At 43.1% G+C, this 13,970-nt stretch overlaps 1 protein-coding gene across 2 annotated transcripts in view; it reads right to left on the bottom strand.

The window, feature by feature from the left end:
- The window catches only part of gabbr1b (gamma-aminobutyric acid (GABA) B receptor, 1b), a 102,262-nt gene that overhangs the window by 85,685 nt on the left and 2,607 nt on the right, over positions 1–13,970 (bottom strand). For both annotated transcript variants that reach the window (XM_070921872.1, XM_070921874.1), the window contains 4 exons: positions 10,728–10,792; positions 9,726–9,864; positions 7,338–7,523; positions 5,967–5,984 (listed from right to left, as the gene is read on the bottom strand). In XM_070921872.1, the coding sequence (XP_070777973.1) occupies positions 5,967–5,984; positions 7,338–7,523; positions 9,726–9,864; positions 10,728–10,792 (408 nt within the window). The remainder of the gene's footprint in view (positions 1–5,966; positions 5,985–7,337; positions 7,524–9,725; positions 9,865–10,727; positions 10,793–13,970) is intronic.

Below are 13,970 nucleotides of genomic sequence, written 5' to 3'. Positions count from 1 at the left end.
TCAAACACACCAGTGAAAGGATGAGGTGGTGCGGGCTGTGCTCAGAAGTACTGGGTGCTGCCCCACCGTAGGCTTATGGAAGTAATGGCCAATCAGAAGAAAGTGGGCTTTTAGGGAGGGGGGTCTTAAAGAGACAGTAGCTTAAACTGCTTGTTTCAGACAGAAGGTGAACTGAGGGGCACTGAAGGGCCAGAATAAGATAAATAAGATTTTTTTTTTTTTAACTGTGAGTCATGCAAAGCTACTCTAGTGGAATCCCAGAGTAAATGTAGAGAGCTGGAAATGAGCATAACATAGGTCCCAATTCAATTGTTCACATAGAAATCAGAACTATAGCACTACAACAAGACGACATAAGCTCTCCGGTTTTGGAGGAAATGGTGACGCAAGAGCTGGAGGTCAAGGGGTAAGAGAAGGAGGAGAATGAGGAGGGACAGTTGCCTCTGATGAGTTCAGGGCCACATTGTTTGACCATGTGCTAGATTGAGTATGAGGGAGGCTGGGCAGAGAGTTCTGCCCAAACTGAGCTGCTACACAGTTGCATCTGTCATCCGTACATTCTATTATCTGCACTTTGCTACTGCTCTTTATGTATGCATACTGCAGTCCAGCATATCAGTAGGCCCATGTTACTCAGTGATTGTTGGCCAATGTTACAGCAAAGTAATTGCATATTGAAAGATTTTTGGAAAGATCTCCTGCAGAACTGAGAGACGACCAGGCCGTGGTGGAAGACACCAGCTGTTCACACCAGAACTAGTCTGACTCACCAGATGCAGGCTGCTAGGATTAGTCTGGCGACTATTTCAAGTCTCCTCCAAAGCTGAAGTGTAGGTGGGCTTCACCTCGAGGACACCGAGGATCAAGTTACGTTCCTCTTCTGTTAACAGTAAACGTTGTAAAATCACATACGTCGTTTACTCTTTCATGTGGCGTTTTTTTTTAGCGGGGATTTAACCATTTTAATGCCAGGGCTCGCCTCCCCATGTGCAAATGTGCCACCTAAACAAGCACCCCCCCAGACACTGTAATCCAGCACTGTGTTGTGCTTCGACATATTGACTTCTCCAAGTCTATTTCTCAGGTCTTTTTCAGAGTGCCTTGTGCTGGATGCTGGCTGGAAGCCTCCGTCACCATGCCAACCTCGCTCCCGACAACACCACCCTTCTCATCACATTCCCAGACACACTACATGGCATGTTCATTCCATGCCGAGCATAGAGGCGTGGACCAGAGCAGCCCAGGTATATTGTCATCTGGGACAACTTGAGTTTCCGCCAGGATGCTCTGGTCCACAACCGGTTCATCGACCGCCCACAATTTATTGTTCTATACCTCCCACCATATTCCCCCATTCCTAAACCCAATTGAAGAGGGGGTTTTTTTCGGCATGGCGATGGAAGGTGAATGCCCCTTCTCTTCAAAAGCACTTTTGTTAAGGTTCGGGAAAGCTCGCGGTTTTGGTTAAATGTTGACCATCTCGTTTTGTGGTTCAAGTACCTGCAGATTTTTTTTTCTGTATTAAATGGTCTTCACTTACATAGCGCTTTCCAACCTTAGTGGGTTCCCAAAGCGCTTTACAGATCAGGTCTCGTTCACCCATTTACACACCGTACGATCGTGCTGTGCAGAGACTAAAGCCTGTGCTCACCAGGTTATATCTAGCAACATGTGCTGTAGCCCGTGCTCGGAATATCTCCAAAGGAAGACACCAAGGAGGCCTCCTGATCAGATGCCCAAACCACCTCAACTGGCTCTACCTCGAGCTCCCTCTGAATATAACATTGGTATTTGTAAAAAATGCAAATATCAAAAAAAAAACATCCTTGGAAAAACATGTCGAGCAGTTCATTCAGCTTTTTTAGATAAATGGTAAATGGTCTTCACTTATATAGCGCTCTTCAACCTTAACAGTTCCCAAGGCGACCGAGCTGCCACGCAAGGTGCTGGCCTCCATCAGGGAGCAACGTAGTGTTCAGTGTCTCGCTCAAGGACACTTTTGACCAGTTCAAGATATTTCCCTAACCTAACCAAGTACTGTGAATGAACGTATTAATATAAAAAGTGAAATAAAGCTGTAGTCACGGCCAGTAGATATTGTATTTTGACATTGGATATTTTGGCGGAAAACAAATGAAATGCGTTGTCAGTTAACATTTCATGATACACGCTGCTGGCTCTTCTACTTGCAGAAGACGTTTAAATATACATGCATGAAAGTGACCAAGATATGCGGATAAATACAAATACATCCAAAATATATTCGATGATCACGTCATGCAACTGCTGAATTAAGGATACAGGCACCTTTTTTGGTCCAATTCGGGCACTGAACTATTTATTCAGCCAGCAGTCGTTGTTGACTTATAATGCTAATAGCATATTTTAAAATATAAAAACAAACTTTTTGGGCCTGGGTACTTAGTTACACTGTTCCCACCACTATGCGCCTGTCCCTCTCTCTGTTGTCTAACGACAGAAGAGGTGCTGGCTCTTCATTAGGACGACACAGGAGGACAGTGTGTCCCCAGAGGCAGGGAGCAGAGAGGACTCAGCTGGAGTCTGGGAGGAAGGGGGGGGGCTGTAATGGAAGTGCAGAGAGGCTTTCCCCTGCCTGATTCAAAACACCCACACAACACCATTTGCTAAATAAATAGGAAACATAAATCTCCTGCTCTCCTCTTCTTCTCTCAGTCTTTCCCCTTCTTCTTCTTCTTCTTCTTCAGTCCCCTCCTTTCCACCCTGCTCTCCCCCATCCTCTTTGTCTCTGCGTCTCGCTGCCCTTCCTATACATCATTATCTACCTGCAAATCTCTGACAGATTGTGGCACTGACACGGCAACATTCATCACTGCACACTAACACTGTGGCATAATCCCGGCAGCCCGTTCACATCCTGAGACAGATCCTCTGGCGTGGCGACAGATCTGACACTTAAACGTATTTGACTTGAAATCACCCCCCCCCCCCGACTGTTGCTTCTGCCATACATCTTAATCTTTGTCTACCACATTCTAGTTCTGAGGGCAGTGTCATACTGCCACCTAGTGTTACGAGCGCAGTCCTTGCTGGATTTACTGACATTGATTTTCGCTGTACATTTTATATGAAATGAACTTGGACATTGTTGATTCTTCTATAGATATAGTTGTTTCTTGGGTTAGTTGTCTTTATGAGCCCCTTTTTGTTTTCAATTTTTTTTTATGTATGTAATGTTGCCTTTGCGAATAAATAAACTAAACCGATGTATTGGTGTGCGATTTGTGTTTGGGAGAAAAGGCAGACACATTACATCTGGAGAGGGTGAGATCTGATAATGAGGATAGAGGAGGTGTGTTTGATAAGATCTGGGACCCTGTACTGGCATTTTTTTTCAGGGTAAGGAGTAATGTGTTGCACCCTGCTGTTTTTTTTCTTTGCTTTTTAGAGAAAAACTGCTCTGTATTTAATTGAATTATGACTATGGTTATTGTCGTTACGCAGTATGTGCTGTTTCCTTTTGTTTGTATTCCTGCTATGCTGTCAAATAACAATAAACTCACATTTATTATATTAAAAAAAAGGGTAATTATGTCATCAATACATCCATCATCACAGAAAACATGAAAATAGCACACAAAGGACCTTCTAAATAGTTCTGAGGAGCATCTGGGCATCTTTAAACGATCACTCAACGCATTCTTTTATATACATACATATATTGTTCAATATAGCGGTGCTGCATAATTTCCGCCCGGCGATCAATAAAGTATTTCTGATCCTGATTCTGATTCTGAAAAATAATTTTAATTTCATCATACGACTGGGCAAATTACACATACACAGATCAGAAAATCAAGCATTCATTGAAAAGCAGTAAACAGAAATAGCTGAGCTAGTCGGTTTCTGATCAAACCTTTAATCATCAGAAGACTGTAGGAAAACCCCAGCCCCAAAAATATTATTCACAAGGTTTCTATAATGATCCAAAGTGAGTTTTATAGTGTGCTTATAAAATCCTATTCGTCCTACAGCTTGGTTATTCACAGGATATTTCCAACAACACAGAGCCTGAATGACCTGTACTCTGAGCGAAGGCTTAAAAAAACGCCACCTATTCTTCATGTGGGATGGAAACAGCTCTGTCATGTTATAAGCAAGCACAATATCACCACCGTGAGATAAAGATGGGAGCACTGCCACTGGAGGATGACTCACCTACTGGCAGTTGAGGCTAGCTTTATTTTTAAGCAATCTTTTTTTATTATCTTCTTTTCCAAAATACATACAAACCCCGTGCCTTCCGTTTCCTTTATTTCATGTTCCTTTTTACTTTTATCTTCTGTTACAGTCAGTACAGAAAAATACAACATTAAAAGGCGCCCCACTGATTTAGTATGCCACTTCCATAACGTTTGGGGACTTACAAGGGACACATTTAAAAGATAATGGTCAAAACTGAAGCAGCTGAGGCCGAAATGTCCTGACGTTTAGTCCCACTTCCCATAATGCATCTCGACAACTTCTTGCACAAGACAAATGCGATCCAAAGTTGACACAGCTGTGCAATATGAGGCTTACACAAATGTAAGTGGGGATGTTCCAAGGTTGCGGTCTTTTTAGAATACAATTCCACCTTCTGGGCTTCCAAACAGTGTTTCCTTGCTGAGCAGCAACCTCAGAAGCCTGGATTTAAACTTGACGGTTCCACCATAGATGCCTAAGAAACAGGGCTTTTTTTTTATTGTTCAGTGTCCGATTTCTCCCACTGATGTAACCCCCTCAACACTACACTATATCATATGGGATCAGAGCATACCATGCTTTATTATATCCCTCACAGTAACCGTGTTTACATTCTTTCACTCTGCCTGTGATACGAGAAGCAGTGGAAAGTTCCGCTGGGTTTCAATACTGCTGCGCAGTGTGTCTACATTCCATCCTCCACTATGACAAGAGTGGGTGTCACAGTCAGCAGGACGCTTGCAAACGGAGGAGGCCTTTGTGAGACGTGTGTTACTGAAAAGAAGCGGATAACCGAGACGCATTTCAACTCGCCTCCCGTTGTATCAGCTGAACTTTAGAATTCTTTTTTAGAATTTTTTTTTTTCCAGGGAGCATAGACTGGAGTGGATTTTGCCCCCCCCCCCCCCCCCAGTGACCACTTTCAATGTAAATAAGGCACTAAAATCATGAAAATCATCTTGATTACCAAAAAAAAAAGAACCCATATAAGTTTAGACCATTTCAAATTAATTTAACGTGAGCATAAATCTCTCAAAATCTGGAACAGCTGACCACATATCACACTCAAGCCCTTTTTCCGGCATGTAATCTGTAATATTGCTGGTCTCATCTGTCTTGTTAGTGCTGGCTTTTCGTCATTCAGACATACGTGTCTGTTATGAAAGTGCTCGCCTTGGCTTTGCTGTGTCGAGATGAAACGGTACAGGGGAGAGATCCACACGCTCACCTAAGTCCACAGAGGGAGACCCGTCACTGCTGGAGAACAGCACCGAGTTCAAAGCCATGAAATGGAGGAAGGCGAGTTGTGCTTCTTTCTCTCTTTCTTCTCTTTTTAACCCCCCCCCCCCCCCCCCCCCCCGAGGGATGCTCGCAGTAAATTCCACTCATGAAACTCACCAGTTTCATCATTTATCAGATAGACTTTACGCAGCAGGCGGCAGAATTTTCTGAGACTCAAGCTGAGCTGAGACTGAAAGAATGTTTAGTACAGTTTCTGTCTTCACGTGTCCATTTTCTGTTTTTGGCTTTCCATATTTCAGTTTTATGGATGGTGTTTTCGGACAGGTGCGTAATACTCTTTTGACAGAATCAAACCAAACCATTTATCAGGGTTGTGGGATTCACTGGCCAGTCCCTGTAGCAGTGTGTTTCATTCATAAAAAAAACCAAAAACAAAACACTTCCACCCACACAACAGGGACTAAAACCTGCTCATTAGTTAAGAATGAGCGTGTTCTTACCTTTGTAGTGGCGATCATCTTTGGGGACAGAAAAAGAGGAGACAAAACAGAGTTAGTTTTTGCGGCTCATCCTGAAGAAATCAAACACAAATAATACACTAGGACCAATCGTACATCAACTTAGTCATCATTTCACACTGGCTCCTTCTGCTTGTTTTGGTAGCATTAGTGTACTGAAGGACCATCTGAACAAGAGTGTAGACCATAGGCTGTATATAAAGATGGCTGACGCGTCTCCACTTCCTCCCACTGTACAAAAATGAAGCCAAACTCTCCCCGGTGCCATCTTGCGCTGGTGACGTCATTTGGAGCCAGAGTCTGTGCAGTGGTGCTCGGGGGGCTGGAGCTGCAATAACGAGGTCCTGCCCACACACCCGCCCGACCCAATCGCGAACCCCTTTTATAGCATTTTTTTTATAGTTTTATATCAAACTAATTAAACCAAACTGAGCAGAAAAATAAATACATCAACACGAGAAGAACTACCTAAAATGAAAAATTTATTTGACGTGTACTTTGATTTTTTTTTAGTTTGGCCCATGTCCCATTCGCTAACATGGAGGGCTTATGACCTATACTACAGCCAGCGACCACGGGGGGGGCGATGGAGACGTTTTGGCTTGACTTTCGGGGAGCTGTCATGTCATCCGTCTTTATTACAGTCTACGGTGTCGACGTACGTGTGTTAAGACCATGCAAAGCTAGGCCAGCATGTGAAATCACCCAGTGTGGTGGGTAAATGAAACCAGAATTTACCGCAAAGACCGACACATGTACCAAATAAAAGAAGCTGGAGGGACGTGACATCCCTCGATCGACGGCTGGTGGCGGTGCATCAACAAACATAGGAAAATACTAGAAAAAGACAGGGTGGAGGAATGACTGGAAGCAGGTCTGTAGTCATTGACACTGAATGTGTCCAGCATTTGTACTGAGCTTTTGGTAAATTCTTGTACTGATGAACTGTGTTCTTAATGATGTTGGGATTGCTGACGGTGTGCTCCCTAGTGTGAATTCAGTATTGTTCTTCTGCTGTTTGTTTCAGGGCGGTTTGTTATTTTGGGTTTGGTTTCTCGTTTTTTTCGCGTGGTGTTGTATTCTGTCTATTTCTCACAAAGTGTAATGTTTTGATTCACTATAACTGATCTTGAATCTCTGTAACCTGCGCGTCACTCGTGGCCTCCGCTACAGGGACTACAGATGAAAATGAGCTACTAGCTACATCTGGTACAATATATGTATTGTGCATCGTCCCTGCTAAATAAACAGAAATAAGAAACATGAGAACAAGGCTGCTCCAAAATAGTGCAAAAAAAAAACAAACAATCGTTGAGCAGTACGGCAGAGTATAAAGGGAGGAGAGTGACTCACAGTGACACACAGGTTTGGGCATGTCCCACTTGCCCATCTTATTGCACTGTGTTGAGTTTCGGCCCATGAGGATGAAGCCAGGCAGACAGCTGTAGTGCAACACTGTCCCCTCCACCGGGGGCCCCAGAGGCCAAGACGACACCCGGCCATTTTCCAGTGATGTCCACACCCGAGGACACAACAATACTGGAACAGAAAGACAGAGGAGGCTTTATTTTATACATGGTCTGTGGAGGGATCTCATTCTTTGTGTCTGTGATAGTGTGACAGTGATAGCAGAAGTCTACTATAGCTACTGTCAAATGTGGACATTTTGAAAACCCTACAAAATAGTGGCTTCAATGAAAACGACAGGCCGAAGCAAAATCTTTTGGCTTTGTAGAAACCATCTTCGGGAAAACAAATGACTTAACGTGTACTTTGATTTGTTCGTTTGGCCCACGTCCCGTCCGCTGACGTAGAGGGGGCCGTCGAGACGTTTTGCCTTCACTTTTGAGGAGCTGTCATGTCGTCCACCTTTATATGAAGTCTATGGGCGAACCGTACATCCCGATCATTCGTTACTGAGCATGTACAACACACTGAGAAGGAAGCGAGATGGCTCACTCATTAGCTACTTCCATCATCAGCTCCGGGAAAAGAACAATTCAGAATGTTATTGATTAAGACTTTTTTTCTTTTTTTTTACTTTTAACATCTTCTGGACGCAGTCTGAATCACCATACAAACAAGCACTCCCAACACTACATAACACATCAAAGCCCAATTCGACGAAAACATCAGTTTTAAGTTGCTGCGGAAAAGTGCCTTTTTTACAATGTTTACGCTTATTGCAACCCTAACCTACACACTAATATAAGCAATTGTTCATCACATTTTTGTTGTTGTCATATTTTAGGGTAAATAAACACTCCAGAAACTCATCCTCACTGACTGAAATAAGAACGCTCTAAGGGCAGAGCATGCACACCAGACACCTCAGGTTTAGCCCTATGCTAACTTGAATGGGGATAAAATAATTCAATTGCGCTGCTCTTCTAGACTTTTCAAATGTTATTGGACCAACTTTATCAAATTCTGATAGTGAAACGAGTGATTTCGCAGGGGTTGCGACGCTCAAAACTATTTATCCACCATTACCCACAACAGTAGCACGTAAGCACAAGTTTAACTGCCTTGGTTGTGATTGGCATAACGACGCTGCTAGATGTATGTCGGGGGAAACGCGGCTAAATCGCCAGAGTTTATTCTGACTTTAGTCACGGCAGTTGCCAGGATGGTGTGCATGTTACGATTAAATGCTAATAAAATCATAGCAGGTGGGGACAATACAAACAATCTCAAAGCCCCACGCTATATAACAAAGCCACGAGGTGTAGGTTCCCATGCCAATACCAAACACATATCGCGCAGTGTAAAGGCAACAATGAATGACTTTTTGAATGACAAAAGCAGCTGTATTTCACTTCACCAGGAAATAAAGATCTACACAATTAAAGTTAAAAAGGACCAATTAGTCTGACATAGGCAGACCTGTCACACTTTGGAGACAGGTCTGGCTCAACCCATCATCGTTCTGGGGTGGGGGGGGGGGGGCTCTGGTTTGTTTGTATTTCTTTAAACCAATCACAATCATGTTGGCCGGCCCAGGATGCAGCGATGGTGCCATTGCCAAACAGTGTCTGGGGGGTTGTTTTGGTGGAACATTTGTACGTGGGGAGGCAAGCCCTGGCATTAAAATGGTTAAATCCCCGCGAAAGAAAAATCATAAACGGTGTATGTAGACTATGTGATTTTACAACGTTTACTGTTAAAAAAGACGAGCGTAACTTGATCATCGGCAGAATCATCAGAAAAAGTTTCCATGATGCCTGGCTGTGCAAAGTAACATACGTCTAACACACCGGGGGTCTGGAGATAAAGTAATCTAAAATCCAAGCAATTATGGAGCAGCGAAGGTTACATTCAATCAGTTCTGAGGACTGGGGGCGAGGCTGTGCTGTTTAAATGCACCTGACAAATTAAAAGAATGATTGTAATCATTAAAAAGAAGTAAAAAAAAAATAAGATTCATGTAATTATAAAAACCAGACTTTGAACACATATTTAGTTAAAACTATTTAGAGCTTGCTGTACCTTTAATATGAAATAGGTGTTTCTAGGTTACTGATTAATGACTTTTTTGAGGGTATCTTTTACTGAAAGGCTTCATCATGTAGAGTTCAGATGATCTCTCTTCAGCGCGAAAACATGATATCTCTGCCTTCTGAGAGCAGACGATCAAGGACTCGGTGATGGAGCGCGCACGACCGGAGCAGTGCTTCAGGTGGGAGATGAATGAGCATGTGATGGCTGAACGAGTGGAGAGTCAGCTGAGGTCAAACTCACGACATCTGCTGCGGTGACTCAGATCGGTCCAAGTGCCGTTGGGCAAACACTTCCTGACCTTGGGTCCCACAATCACCCTGTTGCCCCTGCAGATGTACTCTATCTCATAGTCTACCGGGAGCACCTGCACACTGCGGATCTGCACGTACACGGCACAAAGAATCGGAATCAGTACACCAGTAGAAATACATCACAACACAGACTGGGGCTTTACTGCTTGCACGGGTAGAGAATGGACTTGTGGTGGCTAAGTGCAGAGTGTTAGCGTGTTAGTGTTTTCTGGATGAGGGCTGCAATTTGCCTTATGCAGATGTACATGATGTGTTCCACCATTCAATTGGAAAAGTCCCATTATGCACTGAACAAGTGTTTGATGTCAGCATGAGAAAATTCTCAATTTGTTTTTTTTGTTTGTTTGTTTTTTTAACCTGAATTGTAGACAGAGCCCGGCCTTTACTTCTTACATGTCCCTATGTGTCAGTACAACAGAGTCATGTCACACTCACCACTCAGCCGCTCCACAACTCTCTTTGTAAAAGAAATGTTCGTTCATATTCACTGCTTATTTCACAACACTTCCGCTTCGCCTTTTTTAAAAAAATAAATATCTTTTGAGCTATCGTCAAGTTAAGGAAACACTTCGGAGCAAAAGCAAGGGCATTATGCCTCTCTGTACTGGTAGGCTTTTAATGTGAAACATTTACAGGAAGTGTTGAGTTTCACTGACAGCAGCAGAGTGGTGAATATGACTCCGAGGCAAATTCAAGGCTGCGCAGGCCGAGCCTTAGCGCAACCCACACACAATTTTAATGTGGATAAATATGTTTGAATCTTGAAGATTTGGTAAGTAAGTGGACCTTGTATGATTTTTTTTTATATAATGGTTGAAATGGGCCCCTTATATTAACCTGCATTGAATCTGAAGTGAATACCAGGAGACTTGTGAATTTGAATGTGTCTCGGTGCAGCTGTCATTACAGCGTGGCAGCAGCCATTCCTCACCTGCTCTTGTGTCAGACCTCTGTACCTTATCCCTCCATCTCTGGGAGGACGGATGATGGCGCAACCTGAAAGACAGGACACAGCGTCAGGTGGAGCGGGAAAAAGACCCATCCCCCGCCCCTCCACTTCCTATCCGCCTCAATCTGCCGGCTCTTAAATCAGCCGCAAGACAAGCGGCTCTGCTATTTAACACTGATGCCAAGCCGCATTTTAAAGAACGACTCTGGTGAGATTTCATATTTTGCTCATGGCCATCAAATCCCATGAAAAGAGGAAACCAACGAATGAATTTAAGTACTGTGTGTGTGTGTGTGTGTGTGTGTGTGTGTGTGTGTGTGTGTGTGTGTGTGTGTGTGTGTATCACAGCCCGATATATCTTCTTCCTCTGTGCCACAGAGCTCCATCAAAAACACATCAGTGAGCTGCGCTGTTGCACTGGGTGACATGTTCCTCCATTACCATGAGCACACACACTGTAGTTTGTTTTGACTCAATCCCACAACACATCGCCCTGCTGCCCCAAACACTCGCTTGAGCACCAACTGTGGATTAATCCGCCACTGAAAATAGTCCCAGAGTATTTCCCCCCCTTTTTTGAATAACACTTGATAAAAAATTACAGTGACCAGCTGTTTTAGGAAATGACTGAGAACTTTTTTTTTAGAAGTGAAATAGTTTTGAATAGTGAATAGTTTTGCATTTTTACAGATTAACATCTTCAGTAGGCAGGAAGGTTAGGTGTGATGAGGGGAAACTGACTGTAGACAATGGCATATAACTTATATTTTAATATATTATAACTCATACACATATTGATAAATGGATAAATAAAACCAAAATAAAAGTCTATCTATCCCTCCTCAACCACTGGTAGACACACAATACTACATACAAATACCCCGGTAAAAAGTGGGGGGGGCAGTATATGTATATGTTTGTATTGTTATGTTTACTATAAACTGCTGATTCAAGGGACGGAAGTAGCTCAGTCTGCACGGACTTGGCTTGAGAACTGGTGGTTCAGCTCAGAGCTTTTGCCTTTAGATGCGGTAGGATTTACACGCCATCTGAACTGCTTTGTTTGAAGCAAACCGCTGCCTTTATCCTTTAACTTACCTTCAATTCAAGGCTGAATTCACGCTGGAAGAAGAAGCAAAAAGCTTCCCTGGCCCCTAATCCTAACATGGGCACTATAAACCTTACGTTATCCAAATAATTCTTAGCGACAGGATGAATGTCGTGACAATATGTACAAATCAGTATGGAGCGAGTCAGACAAGAAGCCAGAGATGAAAAACAAATAGGAATAAAGCGAAACACAATGTTTTGCAGGTTCCAGGAAGTACTTTCAGACACTACTACTCTGTCATTTAGAGAAGGCTTTTCCATTTCAGTACACTGCCACTAGATGGAGACCACTGTTCTGTTTTCAGCACATGTTGAAGGACCAAGCAGCCCGGTTTCCAGCAGAAGGCTCACTCGTTATCCACACGTCAGTGATTTTCCTCCAGTAAGGCAGCATCCGTATGAGGTTTGTGCTCGTTGCTGCCAGCAGAGCTTATTTGTCAACTGAGCGAGGGTTCCATGCAAAGAAATTGTGATTTCAGAGGGATGTGAGCATAGTTCATGGGGCCAGCTGGGGCCTGACTCGCAGGGAGGACACAGATTTGCATAGTTAAAAGGTTTAGGCTACAGGAAAAAACGGCGATTTGGAATGTGACAAAAGGACAGAAATTTAATCCTGCCCCCTGCCCCCGAATTATTTGTGCCTCAAAAAGGCACTGTATTTTTTTACATGCTTTGGATTTTTCAAAGCAGTTTTTCAGAGGACATTCAGTGGTTAATGAGGGCCACAAGCACAAACTGTCTCTGCGCTTCTCGCTATTTAAATGTCCTGTTAATGCAGGACTTTACAGCATACCTCGGTGCACTTCCTAACCCTACCCCTGGCCCCACTCACCTACCAAATATACCACACCAAGTGCATAAAAACAGTCCTGCTTTTGCCTTTTTTAGAGTGTATATTCGACACGTCCCGGTGTGTAAAATACAACCTGTGCCAAAGCCTCACAAGGTTCTTTAAATTTCAGGCTAAGGAAACATGAACTGTAAACCTTTGATAAGTATCCCTTAAATATATACCAAGATATGCAAGAAGTGGGACATTTCAACAAACAAACTTGTGGACAAAATGACCTCAGACACATCTCTGACATTTCAGTATTTTTCATATGCCAATATGATAAGCTTCAATTAGTCAATATTTTGCTTTAGAGGAAACTATAGCATCTCATAATAATAATAATAATAATAATAATAAATTACCTGCCTTACCTGTTGGGCCACAACAACATCAACTGTGCCTTTTCCCCAATATTTGCCTGAGGAACGTGGCCGTGAATTCAGAATGTCTGTCCCATCTGAGCTCGACAATCCAGGACAGATCTATGTGTAGTATTGCAATCTCTGCGTAGCAAGTGGGGTTTTTAATCAGTCGTCCCAACAAGGTCATGATGTTCCCGCAATACAAAGGCTTTCCCTGAATAATTGAGGATTTTGCTTTATTTCACCCATTACTGACCGTTTGCCTGCCAGCGCAACACAATGGCTACAATAAATCTACAATGTCTTTAATAAATCACATTTGAACTGAGAAACTTATTAACTTATTACTAATTTATTACAATTAATAAATTATTTAAAAAAATGTCGCCATTGAATGTTCTTTTGATCAACTAACTGATTCATTGACTAATTGCATCACTACTATGTCTCCCCTCCCTAATAAATGGATATAGACCTACACAGCTGACACCACCCAGGAGGTATCAGCCAGAATGGGAGAAATGGGCAGAAAAAAAAGACGACGCCCATAGGGGGCAGAAATAAGCCGGGAGAATGGAAACAGACATCTCTGATGAACAATGTCAGTCCAGCTTTGATGTAGAAGGGAAGTGGTCTCGATGCACACCACCCAGCGCCTTACTTCACACTATGGACATCAGTAATCCAGTAAAGCACGTGAAATCAATCAGTCCTGGGAAGAAACCATGTCCTGCTCAGTTTGCTGCAAAGCTCCGTCTCACTGAGGCAACATCAATATTTTTCTGTGTATCCGATTATCTCCAGTCTGTCCATCTGCCTTGCCTTCCCTGGGGGATAACACATGTGGAGCGTGGCATTCCACGCAGGTTCACCCACAGTGTAAAACCCTAATTACTAGACACTCACCGCATTTTTCAC

The sequence above is a fragment of the Enoplosus armatus genome, chromosome 16 (genome assembly GCF_043641665.1).
Source record: "Enoplosus armatus isolate fEnoArm2 chromosome 16, fEnoArm2.hap1, whole genome shotgun sequence".
NCBI classification, from domain to species: domain Eukaryota; kingdom Metazoa; phylum Chordata; class Actinopteri; order Centrarchiformes; family Enoplosidae; genus Enoplosus; species Enoplosus armatus.
The sequence above is the reverse complement of the archived record's forward strand: the minus strand, read 5'-3'. Positions and strand labels throughout refer to the sequence as shown.